Below are 27,496 nucleotides of genomic sequence, written 5' to 3'. Positions count from 1 at the left end.
CAAGAAATGAAACCCGTGCCAGGAAACCCCACAGAGACCTATCTCTGGAAGCTAGAAAGCAGTCCAGACAGAAGCATTGAAACAATCACTGCTTTAACACTCACCTGGGCAATTCACCTCCTGGCTCAGGCAGAGGAAGCAGCATCTGTCAATTCCTGGAAAGAGAAAACCAATCAGTTGGGTTTAAACCTCCTGAGATCTTTGATCTCAAGCCATTAATTCCTTTCTCTTTAATATCGATTTTATGAGGTTGTGATTGACACCTTCTCCAAACCCACAGCTGTCAGCATTGTTCCATTCACCTCCTTTATTGGTTGAATAACTTTGAAATAGTCAGCTGTGAAACTAACTGTAATGTTTACAAACAAGCTTTTATTGCCAGCTCCTGGACCACTTCATACCGAATTCATTGCTTGCCAATCAACTCCCTTCACAGTTGAGTGACTTTGAAGTGGTCAGCTGTGAAACTAACAGCACTTAACTCTGTCCTGCATTGTGGGGTGAGGGTGGCCCTCCGATGGAACTTTGGGAGCAACTCCCTTAAAGAGTTACCAGTTACCATCACGGCCCACCCAAGGTACACACTTTTTAGGACTTCCACCAATTCCTGGCCCAGAGGACCAAAGAATCATGCAGGCTCACAGAATATGGTGCCCGGCATGGTCAGTGGATGCAAATGGGTCTTAATAATCCATTTGTATCCTCCTGCTGGTGTGGGGAGCGAACCTTGATTACGATGCCAGCAGAGGTCCGGAGAATCGGAGGCCCTGACGACAAACCATAAAGCCAAGGGCAGCTTCCACAACAGCCATTGGGGGCACCCCTGCTGGGTTAGAGGTCCAGCATCACCAACTTTAATGGGTGATAGCTCACCAAGGTGATGTAGTGGTATTGTCACTGAACTAATAACCCAGAGACCCAAGGTAATGCTTTGCAGACCTGGGTTTGAATCCCAACATGGCAAATGTTTGAATCCAATTAAAATGTCAGATGATGACCATGAAACATTCATCGATTGTCATTAAAACCCATCTCATTCACTAATATCCTTTAGGGAAGGAAATCTGTCATCCTTACCTGGTCTGGCCTATATGTGATTCCAGACCCACAGCAGTATAGTTGACTGTTAAATGCTGTCTGCAATGGCCTAGCAAGCCACTCAGTTTAAGGGCAATTAGGAATGGGCAATAAATGCACATCCACAACCCCTGTATGAATAAAAAAAAAACCTCCAAGAATTGCCAGCCAATCTGAGCAGTGGAGGCAGCTCGCCAAGGCTTCTTCTAAGGCATCTTCCAAACCTGAGGCTCTACCACCAAGAAGAACAAGAACAACAGACATACAAAATCCCCTACAAACCACTCACTATCCAGACAAGAGAACATATCGCAATTGTCACTGGGGCAACAGACTGTAATTCCTTCCTTAACAGCACTGTCGGTGGAAAAAGAAATGTTGTGAAACCAGCTACACCAGAATGCCCATCAGAAAGATTAGCATTTGAAGCATTGCTAAAATGATTATAGAACAAAGAACAGTACAGCACAGAACAGGCCCTTCGGCCCTCGATGTTGTGCCGAGCAATGATCACCCTACTCAAACCCACGTATCCACCCTATACCCGTAACCCAACAACCCCCCCTTAACCTTACTTTTTAAGGACACTACGGGCAATTTAGCATGGCCAATCCACCTAACCCGGACATCTTTGGACTGTGGGGGGAAACCGGAGCACCCGGAGGAAACCCACGCACACACGGGGAGGACGTGCAGACTCCGCACAGACAGTGACCCAGCCGGGAACTGAACCTGGGACCCTGGAGCATTTATGCTAACCACCATGCTACCGTGCTGCCCGATTAGTTTTAAATTGTTTGAGTCGCTTAAGTATACATTTCTCCAGATGGGAGTAACACTCTAAATAGGCTTGTTGATTCAAAGTTATTCCAGACAAACTCTGCTTAATATCTAAACTAATATATTTAAAAGTTCCACACACCAGGCCTCCAATTTTAAATTTTGCTCCAATCTTATTAATAAGACATTTTTCAAATTCCACCACACCAGTCATCGGAAGTCATCAAAATGCTTCATGAAGATACCTTCATGATACCAACAAAGCACTACAAGATCTGTTGAACACAGCCTATTTTCAACACATTAGATCTCATTGAAAAATACCACACCCTGGGAGTATTGTTCATGAAATGGATACATCTGTTTAGTTTCCGTAGTTTTTCTGCCAAATCTGTTGCCTCTTTGGGCTGCTTCAGAAACATTTTTCTCTGAAAAGTATTGCCTGACAGAAATGTGGCTTTTATATCAAGTGATCTACACTCCCAGGAATATGCAGTCAAAAGAGGTAAAAAGACTTTACCAGATGTAGGAGAGCCCATTTTAACATCTTTATCACCTGGCCATTCTTGAGATGTCCTAGAAACTAGCCTTACTTTAGCCTTATCAATCATGTCTGCAAGGATCTTTTCAATTCTAATGCACATCTGTAACAAAGCTGGGAGCCCCTTATCTGGCGTGTCGGCATCAACATGCAAACCCTGACTATCTAATTTCCTTTGTTTTGCTTTTCTTATTAGTTTATCTTCAAATTTATGAGCATCAAACAAAACCTCTTGATTATAAGAAATATTGCTGCTAATTGTTTTTTGAGACAGCTCTGCAGCTTTTACTTCATTGTGTCATCTTTTTAGGTTGTGGCCTCTATTGCACTTTTATATCTGTCGGTTATAGTGCAATGAGATGTCCTTCTTGCACTATCTTTCTCCAGTGAGTGATTGCTTTCTGACCTAAGGGGCACTTCACACTCATTATTAGTTCTTGTACTGTGCTTTTGTACTCTTTGCTCTTTGACCGCATTCTGCCAGTTAATCCCAGACCAAACCCCAACAGTGGCTAGGATATTGGACCGAAACCCCAGTATTTTACTTTATTTAAAGACTGTGCAGAAAGAATGATTTGCGCCAGGAGTGATTGCATGAAAAAAATAGGGCTTTGGTATTTCTAAAACAAAACTTTATTCTAAATACAAGATTCGACTTTTTAATTTCACACCCGGAAATGAACAGTTTACAATTACCCCTTAGCACTGCTACTCAATTTCCCATTAAAAATCAACAGGGCACAGAGTAATACTTGTGGTACAGAACAGATTCTGGCTCTGTTTAGGACCACTTCAGTCTCGGGTTGAATATCTTCTGCTAGCTGTTTGAACTGGGTTCTTTCAGCCTCATCCTTGCCTTTGACGAGACTGCTCTGCTTTTAAAATATTATTACTCTTTTTTAAAAAACTATCCTACTGGGAAAGCAATGTGGACTCAGGGTCAGGCAGATCAGAATTCAACTCCTCTCTCTCTCAAAGTTTCTCAAAGCTCACTGCCTCTCTGCCTTTCCTGGGCTCCACCCAGCAATGACCTCATCTCTCCAAACTGAAAGACAAATTATCTCTGCAGGCTGAAAAAGTACATTCACTCTCCAGGGACCTCCCCAGTCAATCCGCACTCTCCTGTCAATTTCACATGCTGTTTCTAGAAGCAAAACAAAACCACTCAGGCTTTTAACTGTTAAAAGCCAATCTTCCAATTATCACACAGTCCATAGATATCTTTTTTCTTGATTATCATCCTGAACATGCAACCGATATTTAAACGTGTGTGGAGGTTGATGTAATTTTTCAAAAATATTATGGGAATACAGTGGTATACAAAAAGAAGGTTGTGTCTGTGTGTGTGTGTCCACGATCAATTAAACTGGGGGAAGATTAATAGAGACAGCTTGTCTTTGAGAGATGAAAGACAAAAGGGTAATGGTGCTGGATGCATGCCTTTGTAATGAGAGGCTATGGTGAAGATGGTTTACAAGGAAGTAGATTTTTAAATTTTGCATTAGGCGACAGATAGGCACTTGACTTTTTAGCTGTTATATTTCAATGGGGACTTTGAGGAACATTTACAATTTACAAATGTTTCATAACTAAATAGAGGAAGGTTATTAAATTTTATCTGACAGAGACGTGGAGGCAATAGTAAAACATGAAAGATTTTTATAATTTTAAAAGTTGAATTCAAGGGGTGCTGAGGACAATGGAATTAGAGATGCAAAGGGAAAAGTTTTTTGAAGGAAAGATTTTGAGCTGCATTGTGTGGCTTTGAGGGGGAGCTGTCCCAAAACTAGCTTTGTGCTGAGAGAAGATGTGAAACCAGAAGAAAAGTATTTGTTTCAGAAAGTAGTTTTTTCTGAACTTTTTTGGATTTCCACAGCAAAGTGGAAGTGTTGGAAGAATCTTTACCAAATTACAGAAGTGTTTTTGTCTTGGGTAATATTACTAGATGTTTACAGTTAAAAAACTGTTAGAGAGTTGTTGCAAATGGTATTTACTTGTTTATTCTGACCAGGTGGAATTTTTTTTACAGGATGTCTTCTGAGACTGTTGAACTGTAACACTTTAATCTGTGTGCTTAAGTTTTTTTCCTGCTAATGAAGCTTCTATTTTTTTTAATCCTAAAGGTTTTACTGCAGTCCTATGCTTTTGGGATCAGTAGCTTTGTTTCCTCATTTTCAGAATACAAATGAGGTTATGCTAATAAATTGCATTTCCCTCTAGGATCTGGCTTGCTCAGCATATAACATCTGGTATGGTCATCATCTTTGCCTGCAGTTTTTCATGTATTTCCCATAATTGTCACATCCCTCCATTCATTGGAACACTCTGGAATATATGTCACCTGAGTACCCATTCTGGGCAGTTGGCCTTTAGTTGTGAGGGTTCTGTCGCGTAGTCATGATCACTGACATTGCCATTATCTAGCCCTTGATCTACCATATTCTGTTCCTCAGGACCTTCATGATGAAAGAACACATAAGCTCTGCTCGCCGGAACTTCCCAGTGTAACGGGAGATCGGAAGGTCCTCGAAGCGATCACTGAACTCCCTCCAGCCCGAACACACTATGGGAGGGTCCCCGACCCCTCCTTGCACCCTCACCGAACCCCCCCATCCAACACCCACGCTGGCACCCCCGGCCGATCACACATGCACAGAAAATGCCACCTTGGCAGTGTCAACCACACAGTCCCCATGCCAGCTTGCAGTGTCACCTGGGCAGTGCCAGACTGGCAACCAGGTAGCACTGCCAAGCTGCCAAGCTGGCACTACCATGGTGCACAGGTGGCACTAGCAGTACCACGGCACCACCCTACCCAAAAGCTGGGGGCCTCCGTTCACCTGGGAGACCCGCAAGAGTGCTGTTCCGTCTGGTCTCTGTTTGTTGGGACCAGTGCTGAACGGCGCTTGTCCGAGGTCTCCAAGGCGAAGGGGATCAATCCCAAAGCCTCTGGTACAATGGGAATCTGAACGTTAGAGTGAAACTAACTGTCCTGCTCTAATATGCAGATTTACCAAAAGATGATCCCACCCACTGGGTGGAATTTGCATTGCAATGTCTCGGGAGAGCATTGGATCTCGCAAGGCATTGTGAGCCGGGTAGATCCCGGGAGCAGGGTCTCTCGTCTTTTATCGGCCACGCTGCACCCCGGCAAGCTGTTTTTTGTGTGCGATGTGGTCATTGGATCACACCCGTAGTGTTTATATGCTAGTCCAGTCCAGTTTTTGGTCAATGGTAACCTCCAGGATGTCGATAGTGGGGGATTCAGTGATGGTAATGTCATTGAATATCAAGGGGCGATAGTTTGATTCTCTCTTATTGGAGGTGGTCATTGCCTGGTACATCTGTGCCGCGAGTGTTACTTGCCACAATCCTGGATATTGTCCAGGTTTGCCACATTTGCACATGGGCTACTTCAATACCTGAGGAGCGGTGAATGGTGCTGAACATTGTGCAATCATCAGCAAACATCCACACATCTGACCTTATGTTGGAAAAAAGGTAATTGATGAAGCAGATGAAGATGGTTGGGCCTAGGACACGACCCTGAGAAACTCCTGCAGTGATGTCCAGGAACTGAGATGACTGATCCCAACAACCACAACCATCTTCTTTTGTGCTAGGTATGGCTCCAACCAGTGGAGCGTTTTCCCCCTGATTCCTATTGACTCCAGTTTTGCTAGGTCTCCTTCATGCCATACTCGATCAAATGCTGCGTTGATATGCATGCAATACTCCAGCTCTGACTTGACAAGCAGCTTCTAGAGTTCCAGCATAATCTCTCAACTTTTTCTATGGAAAATGAATAAAAACAGGACCACCTTATTCACCTGCCCAGCCACCTTCAGGATTTGTGGACATGTACTCCATAATACCTCTGCTCCCCATTACTTCTCAGTATCTTACCACTTATTGTGTATTCCCTGGTCTTGTTAGCCTTCCCCAAAAATATTTCCTCATACTTCTCCAGATTTAAATCCATTTGTCACTGTTGCTGACGAGTCCATTGATGTCTTCCTGCAGCCTACACTATAGTTATTAACCATAGACTTCCGGTGGCGTTTGCGAGCGGCCGCAGCAAAGAGGCTCTCGCAGATGCACAATATCGAGGCTATTTTCGGGGTTTTTCCTGGCGGGTTCTTAAAAATAATTAATGCCCCGCGAAATCGGCCCTGCCTTCCTCCCGCTGCCCAGGTGCCAAAGCTCCGTTCCATGGAGCTGAAGAGAAAAAGACAAGGAGAGACTGGTCCTGGTCAGCAGAGCAGCTGCACGTGGAAGACGAGTGGGGATCGCAAAAATAAACTGCTTGAAAGTTGGAGCACGGAGAGGATAAGACAAAAAAAAAAAAAAATTTTATTATTCAACTTTTTTTTTCCCTTTCCTGAAAATGTAAAAAACTTTTTTCAAAAAAAACTCTCTTTAAAAAAAAAAAAATTCCGTTTTATAAAAAAAATCGTTTTTAAAAGGAGAAAAAACCTAACCCTAACCCTAACCCTTGGGGTTTTTTCTTTGGGGGAAAAAAAAATCTATTTTTCGCACCAAAACCCTGGGGAAAAAAAAGAGAAAGTCACAGAACAGGAATATGCCTGCAAATAATAATAAATCGGGGACATGGCGAGATGTAAGAAGGAGCAGCAGCGAAGGTGAAGGAAAAAGGCAGGAGTTGCGGCCGCCCAGGCAGACAGCCCCAGGGGACGAGACGGAGGTTCAGGTGAACCAGGAAGCGGAAAAGCTGGGAAGCCGAGCAGCGGAGCAGGAACAGGACGCGGCGACCCCCCCCCCCCCCCCAACACAGGGGGAGGAATGGAGAAGCGTGCTGAAAACAGAGATAAACGCCATAAAGGAGGAGATAAAAGTGGAGATAAACGCCATGAGGGAGGCACTCAGGATGAAGCTCCACACAATGATGAAGGAGATGCTGGTGGAGACAATGGACAAAATGCAGCGAACCATCGATGGCCTGGAAAGGAAGGTGGAGGCACAGGAGAAAACGATTCAGGCTTTGGAGAGGGCCGCCTCGGACCAGAGCGACAGGATGGTAACTCAGGAAACCGAGGTGAAAAGGCTGGCAACAACCCAGGGGAGCCTAAGAGGGAAAGTGGAGGACCAGGAAAAAAGGTCCAGACAGCAGAATGTTAAAATAGTGGGTCTGCCAGAGAGGGTGGGAGGCAGAGACTCAACAGGCTACATCACCCAAACGCTGGGCAAGCTAGTGGGAAGGGAGAAATTTCCAAACCCCCGGAAATTGACAGGGCGCACCGGTCGCTTTGACCCAGGCCCAAAGCCGGGAAGCATCCCGGAGCGATTATCATGAAGCTGCACAGGTTCCAAGACAGGGAATAAATCCTCAAGTGGGCCCGGCAGGCAAAATCGAGCATGTGGGAAGGGAAAATCATAAGTGGTACCAGGAAATTGGGGCGGACCTGGCCAAAAGAAGGGCTGAATTCAACAGGGCCAAATCAGCACTCTGCAGAAGTAATGTGAAATTTGGGGTGTTATTCCCAGCCAAACTCTGGATAACATCGAGGGGAAGGAGCTGTTTTTTAACACCCCAGAGACAGTGGAGGAGTTCGTTAGAGTGAACAAACTGGGGGAGGGACAGCCGCAACGGCCATCATGAAAGCGACAGGGATGGAAAAGAAATGAAAAATCGGAACAAAGAGCAGAGGGCAGACCACAAACAGAGCCAATAAGATCACGTACTGTACACACGTGTTTGGTGTACTGCGCGGGACTGTGCTGACTCATTCCCAGGCCCATTCCATCTCTCAATGCAATGGGGGGGAGCGGAGCAAGGTGAACGAGGGTGAGAAAGGCCGACAGGAGGGCGAGACAAGGGCTAGCAAAAGGAAGATAAAACAGGACCAGAACAGGGCAAGTACTGGGAGGGGGGCCAGCGTGCTAGTGAGGACGGCCAGCAGAGGAGGGCAGGAAGAAAGGAGAGCCGCGGCGCGTTTCTCAGGGGAGAGGGAACGCCTGGCACAAAGGAGGGGGTGAACAGGGAAGAAGGGGTGAAGAACACGGGAGTGGGGGACAGAGGGACAGGACTTTGGGGGGGAGAGGAGTCGGGGAGAGCGCAGAACAGAAGAGAAACAAAGGGAACGGTGAGGTAGATAAGCCGCATGAACACAGGCCTCGGTGGGCATGAAGGAGGGCGAGGAACCAAGATGGCGCCACAAACAGCCACTCGGGAGGGCTGCAGGGTGGAGGGAGACCCTGGAGTGTAGGGGTGCAGCCACGTGGCATACACACTGCTAGCGGCCATGTTGGGTGCCCCCTGGACAAAAGGAAACCCCGGAGCCCTGGGGCCCGACCTCATGGAGAGAGCGGCGACCGTTGCCATTTGGGACGGCTCCCTAATGAAGGAAAACCCCGGAGTGCAGGGGCGCACCCACCAGGTAAGTATGGGTGATCCCGCAGGACCGGGGGGTTGAAAACCCCCCACCAGGATTATTACCTGGAACGTAAGGGGACTCAACTGCCCAGTGAAAAGATCCAGAGTCTTCACCCACCTAAGAAGCCTAAAAGCAGACATAATTTACCGACAAGAGATGCACCTGAGGGAGAAGGACCGACTGCTGGTAAGAAAGGGCTGGGTGGGACAGACATACCACTCATGCAACTGGACGAGGGCTAGGGGGGTGGCAATATTAATTAGCAAGAGGACGAGGTTTACGGAAACCAAGACAGTTACGGACCCAGGGGGACAGTACGTCATGGTCAGCGGTATCCTGGAAGGGGAACCGATCGTACTGGTATATGTGTACGCTCCAAACTGGGACGACACAGAATTCATAAAGAAGACCATGGCAGAAATCCCCGACCTTAACACACACCGACTGATCATGGGGGGGGGCGACTTCAACTGTGTACAGGACCCACTGACCGACCGATCAAACCCCAGAGCAGGGAAAAAGACTGGCATGGCTAGGGAACTAGGAGCATTTATGGAGCAGATGGGCCGGTGGACCCATCGAGGTTCCTGCACCCGGGAGAGAAGGAATTCTCATACTTCTCAAAAGCACACAAGGTATACACCCGTATCGACTTCTTTGCAGTGGGAAAATCGGTGCTTCCAGGGATCATGGGAACGGAGTATTTTCCGCGATCGTTATCTCTGACCACGCTCCACACTATATGGATGTGAGGTTGGAGACAGGCTGGGCCCAGTGCCTCACGTGGAGGCTGGACACGGACCTCCTGCCCGACAAGGCCTTCTGTCAAAAAACATTGCGGGACATAGGCGACTACGTTAGTAACAACCAAAATGGGGAGGTCTCTCCCTCCACGTTCTGGGAGGCACTGAAGGCCGTGATTAGAGGAGAGATCATAGCCTACAAGACAAGTAGAGATAGGGCAGAGAGGGTGGCCAGGCAACAACTGGTGGACTCCATCCTGGAAGTGGACAGAGAATACTCCGAGGCCCCGATTGTAGAACTGCTGGTGGGTAGAAAAAAAGCAGCAAATGGACTTTAACCTGCTATTCACTAGGAAAGCAGTGTACCAACTACACCAGACACGGGGGACGTTCTACGAATATGGAGACAAGGCTGGCCACCTATTGGCTCACCAGCTGAGAAAACAGGCAGTCGCAAGGGAAATAGCGCAGTTAAAGGATAGCAGAGGCAGACTGGTAACAGAACCAAAGGAGGTTAATCGGACATTTGAGACCTTCTACCGGGGACTGTACACCTCCGAGCCCCCCGACGGAGATGCGGGGATGAAGCAGTTCCTGGACGGACTGGAACTACCAGTTGTGGGGGAAGACAGACGGGGGAGCTGGAAGCACCAATAGATCTGGGAGAAATCATGGAGAGCATCATCTCCATGCAGGCGGGGAAGGCACTGGGACTCGACGGGTTCCCGGCGGACTTCTACAAAAAATTTGCACCAGTCCTGGCCCCACACTTAAGGGACATGTTCGCAGACTCACTGGCAAGGGGCACACAGCCCCCCACGCTAGCGCAGGCCACAATCTCACTGATACCCAAAAAAGATAAAGACCTGACAGAATGTGGATCATACAGACCCATTTCACTGCTGAACGTGGATGCGAAAATACTCGCAAAGGTCCTGGCCAAAAGGCTGGAGGGCTGTGTACTAGAAGTGGTCGCAGAGGACCAAACGGGGTTTGTCAACGGTAGGCAGCTCACAGCGAACATCAGGCGGTTGCTGAACGTAATAATGACCCCTTCCGGGGAGAGAACACCGGAGGTGATCGTCTCCCTGGACGCAGAAAAGGCCTTTGACAGAGTTGAATGGAAATACCTCCTTGAGGTACTGGAACGGTTTGGGCTAGGAGCGGACTTCACCGCCTGGGTGGGGCTCCTGTACAACGCTCCCATAGCAAGCGTCCGAACTAGCACCACCAGCTCTGAATACTTCCAGCTACAGAGAGGAACAAGACAGGGCTGCCCCCTGTCCCCACTCTTGTTCGCACTCGCAATCGAACCCCTGGCGATAGCCCTGCAGGATGCGGAAAGCTGGAATGGAATCCAGAGAGGAGACGGAGAGCACAGAGTCTCGCTCTATGCAGATGACCTGCCCCTCTACGTCTCGAAGCCACAGAAGGGAATGAAGGCAATACTACAAATACTGAAAGAGTTTGGAACCTTCTTAGGCTACAAACTTAACCTGGGTAAAAGCGAGGCATTCCCAGTGAACCCAAACGGGGCAGTGAAAGAGCTGGAGGGGCTCCCGTTCAAAATAGCCCAGAACAGTTCTGCTACCTGGGGATCCAGATAGCCAGAGACTGGACACAGATCCACAAGTGGAACCTGACCAGCCTGGTGGAGGAAGTAAGAAGAGACCTTCAAAGGTGGGGCTCACTCCCACTCTCCCTGGCGGGGAGAGTGCAGACGATCAAGATGAACGTACTGCCAAGGTTCCTCTTCCTGTTTAGATCCATTCCAATCTTCATCCCCAAGGCCTTTTTCCAAAACGTAGACTGTCTAATCATGGCGTTTGTGTGGGGGAATAAGAACCCAAGAATTCCCAAACAGACACTGCAAAGAAGGAAAATCAAAGGGGGTTTAGCCTTACCAAACCTACAATATTACCACTGGGCAGCAACGGCAGAAAGTGTGAGGGGATGGGTACAACAACCCAACACAGATTGGGTACAAATGGAGGAAGCACCCTGTAAAGGAACGACCCTCCGGGCCCTGGTCACAGCAGCACTCCCATCCTCCTCAACAAGATACACAACGAGCCCAGGGGTAGCGGCCACGCTGAGAACGTGGACCCAGCTGAGACAACACTTCGGGATAACCAAAATGTCCCCCATGGCTCCAATATGCGGCAATCACAGATCCCCCAGCCATGCTGGATACCACCTTCAAAGATGGAGGCAGGACGGGGACACATTGACAGTTGGGGACTTCTACGTAGGGCACAGACTGGCGACACTAGACAAACTAGAGAGGAAGTGGTGGCTAGCAAAAGGGCAGGAAATGAGACACCTCCAAATAAAACACTTCCTCTGCAAACAGACGGTAGGGTACCCCAGGGCCCCAGAAACTACACGACTAGAGGACCTGATAGGCATAAGCAATGAGAAGGGGGGGCTATGTGGGAAAATATACGGACAGCTACTGGACAGAGCCTGAACACCACTGGACGAGACCAGACAAAGATAGGAGGACGAACTGAGGACAGAGGTAGGATGGGGACTCTGAAGCGAAGCACTGAGCAGGGTGAACTCCACCTCCTCCTGCGCAAGGCTAAGCCTAATGCAGCTCAAAGTGGTGCACAGAGCGCAGCTGACGAGAACCTGAATGAGCAGCTTCTTCCTGGAGGTGGAGGACAAATGTGAGCGATGCCAGAGGGGCCTGGCCAACCACACCCACATGTTTTGGGGTTGCCCCAAGCTTGCTGGGTTCCGGGCAGCCTTTTCCGAGGCAATGTGACAATCTTCGGGGTATCGGAGCAGCCAGAGCTACACATGGGGAAGGGGGCTGATGCCCTGGCTTTCGCTTCCCTAATCGCACGCCGGAGAATCCTGCTCGGCTGGCGATCAGTAGCACCACCCACGGCTGCAGGCTGTCTCGCTGACCTTTCGGAATTTCTCTACCCGGAGAAGATTGATGGGCCGAATGGCCTCCTTCTGCACTGTATGTTCTATGTTATGTTATATATGTTAAGTACGCTATCCGAGGTAGGCCAACAGGGAAGGAGGAGGAACAATAGACCGATCCAGAGGGCAACGAAATGCACATAGGGTCAGTTAAACGAAGGACAAACTAAACCACTCTGTATAATAAAGGAAATTAGCACGGGGGAGAAAAATGTGATGTGTATATATACAACTGCTTATAAATATGGGAAATGCCAATAAAAAGATTGATAAAAAAAATAGTTATTAACCACATGGCCAATTTTTGAATTGTCTGCAAACATCTTAATCATATTCACTCCATTCAAATCATTGATATATGTCACACAAAGTACTGTGTCCTGTGGAACCTCATTAGGAACAGTGTTCCAATCACAAAAACGGTCATGGATCATTATCCTTTGCTTCCTGCCTCTGAGCTAATTTTTGAAGCAACTTGCCACTTTAGCCTTGGATCCGATGTGCTTTTATTTTGGTGACCAGAGATGCTGGATGGCAATAGTGGGCTAGTGTTATTTGTAGGCCCAAGAGAAGCACTCTTAGAGCTCCTGGGCCGAAAGAAGTCAAAGTTCAAAATTTCCAGGGCCTGTTTTTTGTACAGACTGCTAGTTAGACTGCCCAGTGTCTGCAATGTGCCTGTTGTATGACTCTGATTTTCACACTTAAATACCTCGATGCCAGTATCAAACTGGCAGGCTGATTGTCAACTAAAATGCTTTCCTGGATATCACATCTGGTGGGTGTAAAAGTTAATGAAGCTCCTCCAATTTTCTACTGCTGGCCCTTTGCTTTTCATGTCACAATGATGGGACAATGAGTTAAGTTTCTCACCCTGAAGTTTATAAAACCTTCTTTACTGTTCTCATTTATGTTACTTACTAACCTATTTTATATTCCCTTTTCACCTTTCTAATCTCTTTTTTCACTTCGCCACTAGATTTTCCATATTCTCATAATTATCTTTACTATTTTTAGCCTAACTTTATCATGCTCGTCTTTTTTTAGTTTTCCTCGCATTTGAATTTCTTTATTTATCCAAGAAACTCTATTCTTTGATGTGTTCTCATTTTCCCTTCTAGAAATATATTTATTTTGCACTCTATGCATCTCAGATTTGAAGATTTATCACAGTTGATTTATCCATCTATCGCTAACGTTTGTGCCTGCTCAATTTGCACTGGATCTTTTCTTATTTAGCTAAAACATCCCACTTCCCAGTTGAGTTCTGCTTGGACCATTCATTTCCAGGGCTTCTTGTTCTGCTGATATGAAGCCTGTGATGGAGAATACTCCTTCCCTACTCTTTGTCCTCTCATTCACATTATGTACTGTTTTGCCTCCCAGAAAGAGTGGGTGAGAGTCAGTGAAAAGGTGATTAGGGATGTGTGGGGCTTCCACATTGTGCATATGTGACAGATGGAGAAGTAGCAAGGTGATCGAGTTAAAGATAGGGAGATAATGCCCATACCTTCTGATCAGTGTTGGAATTGCTTTGTCCGATGATGGTCAGACTGAAAAATATGCACTTACTTGGATATGTTTAAAAAGGCTGGACCTCTGGTGCACAATGTAGAACTTCCTCAGCACAGGGACCAATGCAAGAGCAGTGAAGAGAATTAGTGCAAAGGCCACGGCCCTGTTTTACACCACTATCTGCTGTAAGGCAATTTTAGAAGTCCAGTATAAATGCTAGTGAATGGGTGATGGATGAATGGTAGTGAGTGCGTGAGCGAGTGAATGAATGAATGGGCACGTGGGTGAGGTAAATGGGTAAGTGGATAGGGTGGCACTTGGGTAGAGTGGTGGGAAGGCAGCTGGGTGAAGCGGCAGGTGGGTGAGGTGACAGGTGCGTAGGGGACAGGATGGTGAGATGGTAGGAGGGTGGCAGTTGGGTAGGGTTGCAAGTTGGTGAGGTGGGTAGGTGAGTGAATGAGTAGGCTGGTTGGAGTCAGGCTCAGAGGATTTCTCAGATTGGGGGTTTGTCAGGTAAGTCAGGTTCTGTACTGTATGTTCTATGTTCTAAGGTCAGGGAGCTGATGGGGTGTCAGAAGGTTAGCTGGGGGGGGGGGCGATTGGGGGGAGGGGGGTACATCTGTATAGTTATGCAGGAGTTCGCCGAGGATGTTTCCATCTGACATAAATTGGGAAACTATCCAGGTAAGCAAGTCAGAGACATTTGCGGAAGGTTTCAAGAAGCAGCGGAATTGCCCATTGGAAATTCAAACTTCCAGGGCAATTCCCACTGAATCAGTGTGTTAGGACATCCGTGGGATGTGCATCATGAGTCATACCCCCAATCTCTGATGACCCAGCGACTGGAAAGTCTGGACCAATTTTCCTGAAATTGCTGGGAAATTGTTACATTCGAACGACTCCTTAACAGTGATCCCCATTATTGTGTAAATTTAACCATCTGCAGAGTTATAGAGATAAGCCATGAGGTCTGCTCCTTTTTAAATTACCAAACAATTTATGCTGCTCCATCATTAACCTCACTAAAGCCAATACGAATTCTTTCTCACCAGTGAGGCTTTGCATTGAAATTAATAGCAATCGTGAGGTTGCTGGATTCAGGAGGCTATGAATCATTCCAGCTGCAGTCATTTCGGGCTGGTAATTAATATTGTATATGACAGCATTTAGTACCATGATTTATGGTCCTTACATGACAACCAACCTTTGAAGGCCATAAAAGACCAACATGACTGTGCAGTCTCACTCCAGTAGGTTGTAAATTGTTCCTAGCGATATTTAATTATTTTTATCTGTCTTGGCAGTTTTTGTGTGTGTCTTGCTTACCATCCACAAGCCAGCAGTGAGATATTCAGGATGCAACAAGCTGCTTCAACACTCAGAAGATCACTCATTCAAATGGAAATTAGATTTTTTTTCAGAAAAATAAATGTTGTCGTATGAGTATTTTGTGCAGCCTTTAAAGATGCTATTCTGGCTGAATAATGTGGCAACAAACTAGGGACAAGCAATAAGTATGGATCAGTGCTTAGCTCACTCACCGGACTCTCATCCAACTTTGCTGTATGCATCAGCAAGCTTTTTCTGATACTTCTCAAGGATGTCTACCCACAAATACATTTGGTACACAGAGCCTTCAGATGCAGCCAAACAAGGCAGAAAGGTGTGGCACACAGGCAGAGAATAAATGCTATAATTTCACCAACTCAGATCTTTTATTCTTTCTCAAGGGGAACGGGCAACAGGAGATACAGGCTGCTTGGTGTCCATAGATTCATAGAGTCATAGAATCTACAGTCCAGCGAGGCTATTCACCCCATCAAGTCGGCACTGACCCTTAGAAAGAGCTACCTTCTTGTGAACTGTGATAATGTGAAGAAAGAGGAGGAGATGATGACGATGAAGTCGATGATGGAAGGAAATTCACAGAAACTTTTAAAAAGAGGATTCACGGGATGCTGGCATCGCTGGCAAGACCAGCATTTTTTTACCGTCCCTAATTGCCCTTACGTTTACTGGCTTACTTGGCCACTTGAGAAGTTCTCACTGTGGACAGGGGTGGCAAAGGAGGTGGATACTTGCTGCTGGCCTGTCCATTTTCCAACACTCAATGGGAGCGGTTTCCACATCATTCCCAAAACAGGGAAATTGGGCTGCTCTGCCTGTCCATTCATGTTGGAGTTAGCCCTGAGCCAGCTCGGCCTCATTAGTATGGCATTGTTAAGCAGACGCCCTGCTGCATGCCTCACCAAATCTGGCTGAAATGGAAATCCTCTAACTGCCAGACTGACAGGTTAGATCTTGAGGGGACGGGGTGGAGAGGGGACGGAGGATGAGGGGTGGGGAGAATATGTGGAGTTGGTAGTCCTCTGATAACTGAGTATCCTGTTTGAAGACATTCCTGGGGGAACCTCTCAAAACATTCTGACAGTGGGCATGAAGCTTTGTTAGTTGGGGGTTGAGGGAGGCAGCAAGAATATTATTGCACCTACTGACCTATCCCCCCCAAAACCTTAAAGCTTCTTGGACCATTGTAGGAATAGTTTTCATTGTTCCGCTTAGGGCTGTTGTTTAGTCCACTTAATGTAACAAAGTACGGTACACAGTCTGCCCACTTTGAAACTGATAATTGCATTTACAGTCCTTTAAACAGTAGTTTGCGTTATTAAGCATCCACCTGCCTAATTCAGGCAGACAGGCTGTCTGCTTGCCCATTCTGAAGTTCACCTAAACATTGCACCAGATGGGCCTTGAATATGAAAAGGCAGCTGAGATATTCCCCCCCCTACCACCAATAAGTTGACGTGCAACATTGCACCTTAGTCTAATTTCCCTCAAGTGCTCTGTTAGTGCAGGAAGTAGAAATCTTGAAGCTGCCGCATCACTAGCCCTCTTTACAGTAGATAAGTAAGGGTCTCAGTTGGTGATATGTGAGAAGAGCCAAATGCTGCAAGATTGTACTCAGAGGGAAGCACGTTTATTGGCTGAAAACCAGTGAAAACAACGACTGCCAGATCTTCTGGCCCAAACTGTTTATTGAAACACAGAAAATAGAAGCAGGAGGAGGCCATTCAGCCCTTTAAACCTGCTCCATCATTCATTATGATCATGGCTGAATATCAAGTTCAATACCCTGATCCCGTCTTTCCCCCCATCCCTTGATCCCTTTAACCCAAGTGCTAAATCTAATTCCTTCTTGAAATTACACAACATTTTGGCTGCAACTACTTTCTGTGGTAGCGAATTCCACAGATTCACCACTCTGGGTGAAGAAACTTCTCTTCACCTCAGTCCTAAATGGTTTATCCCTTATCCTCGAACTATAATCCCAATTGTTCTCCAGAAATTCCCAAAAATTCCGAGCCAGACTTTAGTTATGACAAAAGATGAAAGAAACAGATTTTCATTAAAACAAAGATAATTCAGAAAATAACTGATAAAGGTGTTTGAAATTATGTGGGCTATTGATCCGGTAAATTGGAATTCTGGGCGGAATTCTCCCATTTTGAAAGGCTGGTATTCTCTGGGGCCACCCGCACATGGCCTTCAGAATTTAGCTTTGGGTGAAAATCGTGATTTACGCCAGTCTGAAAACCAACCAAGAGTCTCGATTCCTGCCCCGCCAGCCATAGCAGGTTTCCGAGGTCCCAGCCGGGCTTCCCTCCCTGACACTGCAGGACCGTGCAAGTAGCTCATTCAAGCTATTTTACATGTCATTGACAGGCAGGACACACTTTTCATCAGCCAGCTGGGATGCTCGAAACACCCAGCCGAGTCCCGCTGCCGTGAATTGGTGCAAGCATTGAGGAACATGGACCTGGTAGCTTTCAGTCCGATGTTGGAAAGAGTTAATGTTCCCCAGTGCTTATGTTAGAATTGGAGCTTCAATTGTTTAACAGACCACACTTATCATTGGACAGACGGGCAGCACGGTGGCCTAGTGGTTAGCACAGCCGCCTCATGGCGCTGAGGTCCCAGGTTCGATCCCGGCTCTGGGTCACTGGCCGTGTGGAGTTTGCATATTCTCCCCGTGTCTGCGTGGGTTTCGCCCCCACAACCCAAAAATGTGCAGAGTAGGTGGATTGGCCACGCTAAATTGCCCCTTAATTGGAAAAAATAATTGGCTAACCTAAAAATTAAAAAAAAAATCATTGGACAGACTACACACACACACACACACACACACACACACATATATATATAATATATAAAGAGGATGCAGATGGCACTGTGGAGTTGGAGGAGAGGTGATTGTAGAACACACTAAAATTGGAGTTGAAGAAGTCAAGACTTGTTTTCTAGTTCTTATTACAGAGATACTATCAGAGCTTAACACCTGCTGAGTGGCAAAGCAGTTAGTACGCTTCCCAAAAAGTCTGCAAGGGTACCGAGAGGTGCTCTTCATGGGAGATGGGGATCAGGGGGGGATTGTGCTGGGCTGAAGTGGCTCAGGTTGGCAGCCTTCCCTGGGATGCGGATCCTTTGGCTGCTCTCCCCTTCTGCAGCCTTTAAACCCATTAAGCAGTCAGTCAGTATCGATTTTTTCATAATAAAGTGAAAATGATCACATCTGTACCCCTATACTATTTGAACAGTCACTCAGTGTCTCAGAAATACACATCCTTCATAATAAAGTGAAAGTGTTCTCACCTGCACCCTAAATCCTTTAAAAGGTCTGTCAGTATGCCAAGGTTAAAGGTCTGTGAGATGAAGGTAAAAGTGGTAGTAACCTTTGAAGTGGTGTTCACATATTCAATTTCATTGCCTTTTAAAATATAGAAGTCTGTGTGTATGGCTATAAGACTGAAAGTTTTGAACTGGATTGTTTACATTAAATTTCACACTCCATTGCCTGCTGAAAGCTTCTTGATTGACAGGTTGAGGCAGTTTCTTTTTTGTATTTTAGAGTACCCAATTCTTTTTTCCAATGAAGTGGCAATTTAACGTTGCCATTTCACGCCCCCTGCACATCTTTTTGATTTGTGGGCATGAGACCCACACAGGCACGAGGAGAATGTGCAAACTCCACATGGTCAGTAACCCGGGTCTGGAATCGATCCCGAGACCTCGGCGCCGTGAGGTATCAGTGCTAACCATTGCACCACCGTGCTACGCTTCAAGGCAGTTTCAAAGAAGAGAATCAGATTTTTTGTTTTTAAATTTTTTGCATTAAATCAGGATAGCCGGTGCTTTACTAACTGTGGATGTTTTAATGAATCTGCCTTTGTTGTCCTCAAGTGCTTCCTAAGAAGAACAGCTGTGGAGGATGCCCCTGCACTTTCTAGGAAGCACTTGAGAATAAAGAATGGGGGGGTCTGAGTGGCTGAAGGAGGGTTCTGAGGGAGGACTTGCCGTCAATTGGAGGTTGTTGTTGCCCTTCCAGCAATCTGGGAGGGGGGTACTCTGCCGAAGGGTGGGGGTGGGTGGGGGGAAAGCTCTGCAGCACATATTAGAGAGATTAGGTCCCACCAGTTGCAATGCGGGCTCCGGTGTGCCATAGAATGGCACAGAAAAGCCAATTTAGCAAAAAATATTTTCCAAGTGCAATATAACATGACATGTCAGGGTCAATCCTAGTATCAGCGGGAATCACTCTGGTTTTCCCACTGGTGGGAGCACATGGTTATGGATAATCGCACCCACTGCGGTGGGGCGGAAATGTGGCGTGTTGCCCACTGCTGCGGCCGGCAGGAAAACACGGCAACCTTCCAGCTCCTACTTCATTAACTATGCACCCATTTGTTTTATGCCGTATTTTGACATGACGCAGGATGGTGCCTCCAGGGTCCAGGGTTGCACACAGCCTCTATTCTGAAGCCCAAAGGCAGTCCCAGGCATTGTTCAGATAAGTCCCGACATCTGCCATGTAGTTCTGAACGTGTTTCACAAAGACATGTTTTCCTGCTGGGGCCATGGAGAATCTGGTGTGGGGGGTTGGGCTTTCATCTGCAAATGAGGTTCACGCTGGCCTCTGATGGGTTTTTCGACCTGCCATGACAGCCACCAACGGACACTCCCGCTGTAAATTGATGTCACGTGAAATCGATTTCTTTTTAAAAATAAATTTAGAGTACCAATTCATTTTTTCCAATTAAGGGGCAATTTAGCATGGTCAATCCATCTGCCCTGCACATCTTTGGGTTGTGGGGGCGAAACCCACGCAAACACGGGGAGAATGTGCAAACTCCAATCGGACAGTGTCCCAGAGCCGGAATTGAACCTCGGCGCCGTGAGACAGCAGTGCTAATCACTGCGCCACCATGCTGGCCGTGAAACCGATTTCTGGGCCTCCTGCCATATTCTCCCAGCATGCCTGCCATCTAACACACCAGCAAGGGCTTGTGAGAATTCCGGCCACTGTTTTGAATCGGTTAGTACGTCAGTAATAAGGATAGGGAAGTTAAGATTGAAAGAGCAAGTTGAAGAGGTTTTTAAAAACTGCAGGTTAAAAGTGACGTTTGCCATAGTCCCTGTGGACCAGAAGCTGCACTACCCTTTTGAGAGAGAGCTGACTGGTAGTGGTTTAACCTAAGGATCACCACACCTCAGGTGACGGGCCTTCATGGAGAGCCTCAGCTGGTACAGGAATTGAACCTGTTGGCGTCATTCTGCATCGTGAACCAGCTGTCGAGCCTGCTGAGCTCACCAATCCCCATATACAGGCTATTGTTAAGGTAATGATGGCCAAAAGAATTTGGAAAAGGAAGTACACAGATATTTAAAATATGAAAGTGTATGGGGCAGGCAAGGATGTTAAGACTAAGTAGACAGCTCATTCAGATAGCCAGCAGTGGTGGGTGGATTTGTCTGTTGATGTGTTGTATTGATTTAATAGAACACGGCTGCCAGTCTTCCTTACTGCTGAAATAATGCAGCCAAGAAAATGTTGACAGTAAAATTATGATGGATTTGAGTAGCCACAATGAGGGAATTATTTAAACCATGTGCTTTGAAAATTCTAAAGCAGAAGCTACTCTGAATATTCTGAATTATTCTGTATTCTTTTGTCACTCTTCTTGTGTATTACCAAACGCGCTTTACCATCCCTAGCATGAACCTATATGCATTTGTATCTTACCAGGTGCTTACTGAATCTGGCTACAACTTCCTGACATTGAGTTACAGTTCTGAACAGCTCGATTGTCATTCCCTTTTCTAAATAAATACCCATTTGGTTTTCCAATTAATCGGCAATTTAGCATGGCAATCCACCTAACCTGAATATCTTTAGGTTGTGAGGGTGAAATCCACGCAAACACGGTGAGAATGTGCAAACTCGACATAGACAGTGACCCAGTGCTGGATCGAACCTGGGTCCTCAGCATCGTAGGCAGCAGTGCTAACTACTGCACCACCGTGCCATCCTCGATGGCCATTCTCATTGACTTATTTAAGTCCTGATCTCTCACTACATTGGGGAGTTCTGGCGAGTGGATCTCCCCACTGTACAAAACGGGGCTCCGTGCAGTCTCCGCCACACATTTCCCATTCAGGCCCCATATTCAATGTGAGTCGCGTTGAATAGCCATGTGTTTCTCGGCACAGTGAGCACCAGGAAACACACGGCTAAATGTACTCGCTAGGGGATTTTATTCCCTTTTGGGAGAATAGTGCACCTGAGACTTACTCCTCGTCGGTGCAGCTTTATATCAAGCCATTGGGGAGATTTTGAAAGTACTTTCCACTCCCCCGCACCCGCCCAATGTAACATCCCATTTCTGATTCAGGAGCGATTTTAAAAACAGCAGGCCCACTAATAGCCAGATATGAGATTGTTATAAGCTTCATTGAATGATGTTTTGCTTCAGAACACCTGTTGCAGGGAATTTTCTGACATTCACCTTGGTTCCAGGAGACGACTGGATTTAGTAGCAATCAGAAGCGCTATATATACCCAGCCAAGACTGCAACAGATGCTGACAGATTCTTGACAAATTATAAACTTTGGTGAGTCACAGTGGGAAACCAATAAAGAAAAGTGGAATCAGGTGATTTTTTTTTATTCGCCCATGGAATGTGGGGATCGCTGGGTGGGCCAGCATTTATTGCCTATCCCTGAGAGTCTGGAGTCACATGTAAATCAGATCAGGTAAGGGCAACAGATTTATTTCCCTAAAGGACATTAGTGAACCAGATGGGTTGTTTTTTACAACAATCGTCAATGGTCTCATGGTGACCTTTGGACTTTTAATTCCAGGTTTTAATTGAATTCAAATTTCATCATCTGCCATGGTGGGATTCGAACCTGGGTCCCCAGAGCATGACTCTGGGTTTCTGGATTACTAGACCAGTGACAATACCACTACGCCACTGCCTCCCCTAAATGCAGTACAATAACAGAATGTCAATTTTCTGTGCTGCCAGTGCGAAGCATCATCATTGGAAGTGTACATGGAAAATGGTGGATGTGCTGCCCTTGGTCTTGGCTTCCCATTTTAATGAGCATAAAGTAGCAAACAGCATAAGCGCGCAAATAGCAAGCTCCTCAAGAAATGTACAACATCAGAAAATTAGCCCCGAGAAGGAGGTCAATGATAATGCATACAGCGTTGCGGGAACTGGCAATGCTTCCTGCATTTCTCTTTCAGGAGCCAGAAGAACATGTAGGACCATACACCAACAATGCTATCAACTTATTTTGGATCCTATGACAAAATTATAGGGAACAGAAAAATGTGGTCCAGTTTTAGGGTCTTAGATTAGGAACAAAGATAAAGGTTGCTCTATCTTTTCATTAAAGAACATAGGAATAAGTGACACACTAGAACAGGGGTGGGCAAACTACGGCCCACGGGCCGCATGCGGCCCGCCAAAGGTCTTTATGCGGCCCACCAAGTCATTAAAAAAAAAAAAAAAAATTTATTATTTTTTTTAAGGTTAATGGGGGGGGGGGGGGGGGGGGGGGGCTGTTGGGTTACTTACTGGTATAGGGTGGATACGTTGACTTGAGTAGGGTGACCATTGCTCGGCACAACGTCGAGGGCCGAAGGGCCTGTTCTGTGCTGTACTGTTCTATGTTCTATATGAGGCGCCCAGAATCATAACCGGGTGAAGTAATTATTTTACATAATATACTATGTGGCCCTTTAAAATTGTGAATTTCTGAATGTGGCCCTTGCACGGAAAAGTTTGCCCACCCCTGCACTAGAACAATAAAAAGCATGTGCAGTCATTGGGTAACATGGACATGCACACAAGACTACAGTTCCCAATCGCATCATTCACAAGTGCTAAGCAAGATTATGTATTGGGAACATATTTTCTCCCATGTGATATTAGCCTTCTGGAACAGACTGTAGAAAGACTTGTTCATTCTGAGTCAGTTAATATGTTTAAAAGGGGCACAGATCAATACTGATTAAGAAGAGAGGTTGCAAATTATGAGGAGACCAGTGATCTTGGTTGGAAAGGGGTTTTCATATTTGAAATAGTAATGTATGAACCAAATACTGAATGCATTTCCTTCTTTAATTTTTCCAGTATTCTTAAATGGTTGAAGTGCAAAGGGACACAAGTTAAAGTGAGGATTATACGTCCAAACACATGCCTTATATTTCAATGGTGCTTTTAAAGTAAATAGAAATATTTTCATTGTGAACAAAGTGGTAGAAGGTGATGGTAGACACACTGGGCGCGATTCTCCCAATGGGAGACTGAGTACCGACGGCGGAGTGAAACCCGGAGTGTTTCACTCCGGCGTCGGAGGCCGCTCCCGCACCCTATTCTGCCCCCCTCCCCCAAGGGGGCTAGGAGCGGCGGTTCGTGAATCCCGAACGCCCGGCCTTGACGCTTGCGTCAAAGTGGCGCGCTGGGAATGACTCGGGCGGCGCCGAAGTGACGTCAGCCGCGCATGCGCAGGTTGGCCGGCTCCAACCCGCGCATGCGCGGTTGCCGTCTTCCCCTCCGCTGCCCCCGTAAGACATGGCGGCTTGATCTTGCGGGGCGGCAGAGGGAAAAGAGTGCATCGTTTACAGACACCGGCCCGACGATCGGTGGTCACCGTTCGCAGGCCAAACATCTGCTGAGCACGCCCGTGGTGCTCGATCCTCCCTCCGCCCCCCACAGGCCCCACACTTACCTGTCGCGCGCTGTTCACGACGGCAGCGACCAGGTGTGGTTGATGCTGGCGTGAACCGGTCGGGTTCGTCAGGCCGCTCGGCCCATTCGGGCTGGAGAATCGCCGGTCGCCGTGAAAAACGGCGAGCACCGATTCTTCGAGCGGCCTATCGAAAAACGTGACACACCATTTTTGGGGGGTTGGAGAATCGCGGGGGGGTGCCAGGGCGGCGTGTCGTGATTCGCCCGGCCCTCCTGCGATTCTCCCACCCGGCGTGGGGAGCGGAGAATCGCGCCCACTGTACAGGAAACCAAAGTCATTTTGTGTTGGGAGGGGTTTCAGGACGTTTTGAAGGCTTGTCTGAAGCTGAGAGATTTTGAGAGTGAATCTTAAACTGGGAAAGCCCCCAGATTGCCACAGACCCGGATGAAGAGGGATGACTGGCTCTGTGTCTCTATTCAACACACCCTCTGCTCATAGCGACAAAGGTTTAATCTAACAGTGTACCCATCCCCCTGTGGAACAACCATTATGGTTAAGGAGATAGCTGGGAGTGGAGAGAACTCTTACATTAGAAGAGTCGAGAGGAGTAAGGAGAGAAGCTAGGTGAAATTATCTCACCCAAATTATAATGGAATAATTTACCAGAGAAGGCCTTGCAAGCAACAATATAAATGCAACCATGCGGCAATAGAAGTGTTTTGAGAGCAGAAATTATTGAAGTAAAAAATTGAATCAATGAAATTTAAGGAAGAGGAGAATGCTTGTTCGACTTAAGGTGCTGTCACTTTAAAAAAAATAATGTCTGTCTTTTGTTCAATCTTTCACAAATTCAGGTACAATGACAAAACTCCGAAAGGAGGGGATAGAGAGGGCTGGACAAGGGGAGGCATCCAGAAACAGTTTCCTCATAGTTATGCTATTAGCTCCAAGATCCATCAGCATGGCCCTGACTATAACATAACTGAAAGTTTACGCCGGATTCACCCTCATGTGGCCAGGTAGGAACCAAGTTGCAAATTCATCAATCACCCTTCCCTGTGTCTGTTAAGCAATGTCTCAATTTAAAAATTCTCATGCTTGTTTTCAAATCCCTGCATAACCTCTCCACCCCATCACATTTGCCAATCCTACAGCATTTTAAGATCGCTACACATATCAGATTTTGGCTTCTTGCACATCCCAAATTTAATCACTGCACCTTTAGCAGCCATTTCTTCAGCTACCAAGGTAAGGCCTTCCATAAACATTTACATATATATATTTTTTTTAAATAATTTTTATTGAAAATTTTTACAAAATATATAACAACAAAAAGTAACAAGCTACAATAAAACAACATAATAAGCATAACACCCCCAAGACCGTAGCAATGCATATGTCGAACCCCCCCCCCATCCCCTCAAATCCGGTAAACAACAAGAGAACTTGAAAATAAATTAAAATTAAATAAACATAGTCAACACCCCCCCCCCCCCCCCCCCCCCGGGTTGCTGCTGCTGCTGACCTAGTTCCCTATCGCTGAGCAGAAAGTCGAGGAAAGGCTGCCACCGCCTAAAGAACCCTTGTACCGAAAATCTCCACAGTGCAAAAGTACACCATTCGGCCCATCAAGTCTGCACAATGCTCTGAAAAAGCACCGAAGGCCAGAATTGAACCTGGGACCCTGGCGCTGTGAAGCAGCAGTGCTAACCACCGTGTCTATGCTGCCCTTAAAATGCACCTTAAAAACCTATCTCCTTGACTAAGTTATTAGTCACTGGATCTAATATCTCCTCACATATTATTACAACTATGCACAGGTGAGGTTCCCCAAAAGGTATTGATCTGGGAGAGATCCCACAAATTGTCACTGCCTGGCTGGGAAAGCCCCCAGATTGCCACAGACCCGGATGAAGAGGGATGACTGGCTCTGTGTCTCTATTCAACACACCCTCTGCTCATAGCGACAAAGGTTTAATCTAACAGTGTACCCATCCCCCTGTGGACCTTTTCCAGGCCCAATAGTTATGTTTAAAAAGGAGCCAATTTAACCAGGATTTCTTGAGTTAAGAGAGAGTAAGTTTATTAACTACTAAGAAAAAGGGCAAGAAGAAATGGAAAAACAAATGCATCTACATTCATACGGATTAGAAATACATATAAATGAAAAGTTAGACGGAAGTCCTTGCAAGGAGTAAACGCTGACAAGTTGCAGCTGATATGGTTCTTTCCAGTAAAGTTGGCTTCTGCTGCGAAGAGTTGATTCTGGGGTTCAGGTGTCCTCCAGCCGAATCGATAGATTTCAGTTCCTTTTTCCAGTCACTGTATTGCCTTCGGTTGGTAGTAGCTTTCAGTTACTGTTTCATAGCATGGACACACACACACACAATCCAACAGAGAGAAGGAGAATTCCAGAAGGATGCCCGAATGGCTGCTTGGCAGGCACCCAGCCGACCTTTGAACTCCAAGACGTATATTCCAAGAGGCTGATATGTGCTCACCTGTTTAGGCCATTATTGTAAGAAGTCTTACAACACCAGGTTAAAGTCCAACAGGTTTGTTTCGAATCACTAGCTTTCGGAGCACTGCTCCTTCCTCAGGTGAATGAAGAGGTGGGTTCCAGAAACATATCTATAGAAAAAGTCAAAGATGCAATACGATACTTTGAATGCATACGGATTCGAAATAAATATAAATGAAATGTTATATGGAAGTCCTTGCAAGATTCAATGTATCGTATTGCATCTTTGACTTTGTCTATATGTATGTTTCTGGAACCCACCTCTTCATTCACCTGAGGAAGGAGCAGTGCTCCGAAAGCTAGTGATTCGAAACAAACCTGTTGGACTTAGGCCATTATTGGCAGAGACCTTGAGACAAGATACAATCAGACATGTTTTTTACAAGCCCCTTGAATTGTCTGGACCTACAGGAAAGGTGTCCCATTGTTCCACAGAGATCCCCTGCAGCTATTCCTGTCAGTGATTAATGGTGCATTCATCAGCCCTCTTTGGTGTCTCGTGCATTTAAAAAAATATACAACTTGAGTCCTTTTAAAGCCCGATATTTCCATGTGTGGCTCCGGACTTTTTTAAAATCATTGTAACAATGTCTTGGTTTTACTACGTTAAAGCTGCTATATAAATGCAAGTTGCTGTAAAGGGCGCCAATAAATTCCTACAAAAGACATAACACCAATACACTAGAGCGAAGAAAATAGCTTATATTCACTTGGAGCCTTTAACGATCTTCTAGCTTTACAGTCATATTGATTGAGTGTTCAATATTGGCCATATGCTGGGAGTACTCCACTGCTCTTCTTCAGATTGTACAATGGGATGCTTTACATGCAGCTGAGAGGGTAGACAGGAGCTGGTGCCTGTTCCACCATTCAATAAGATCATGGTTGATCTGAGTGATCAACTTGGTCAATGTTTCCTCATAAGGAAACTCCTTCTGTAGATGAATGGAT

The 27,496-nt window shown here is 46.3% G+C and overlaps 1 protein-coding gene across 5 annotated transcripts in view; it reads left to right on the top strand.

The window, feature by feature from the left end:
* ppp1r32 (protein phosphatase 1, regulatory subunit 32) overlaps positions 1 to 27,496 on the top strand; it is a 282,513-nt gene that overhangs the window by 147,423 nt on the left and 107,594 nt on the right. For all 5 annotated transcript variants that reach the window (XM_038807694.1, XM_038807697.1, XM_038807698.1 and 2 more), the window contains exons 12-13: positions 21,838 to 21,932; positions 24,879 to 25,043. In XM_038807694.1, coding sequence (XP_038663622.1) covers positions 21,838 to 21,932; positions 24,879 to 25,043 — 260 coding nt within the window. The remainder of the gene's footprint in view (positions 1 to 21,837; positions 21,933 to 24,878; positions 25,044 to 27,496) is intronic.

Source organism: Scyliorhinus canicula, chromosome 9 (assembly GCF_902713615.1).
Source record: "Scyliorhinus canicula chromosome 9, sScyCan1.1, whole genome shotgun sequence".
NCBI classification, from domain to species: Eukaryota; Metazoa; Chordata; class Chondrichthyes; order Carcharhiniformes; family Scyliorhinidae; genus Scyliorhinus; species Scyliorhinus canicula.
This window is presented reverse-complemented; position numbering and strand designations above follow the sequence as displayed.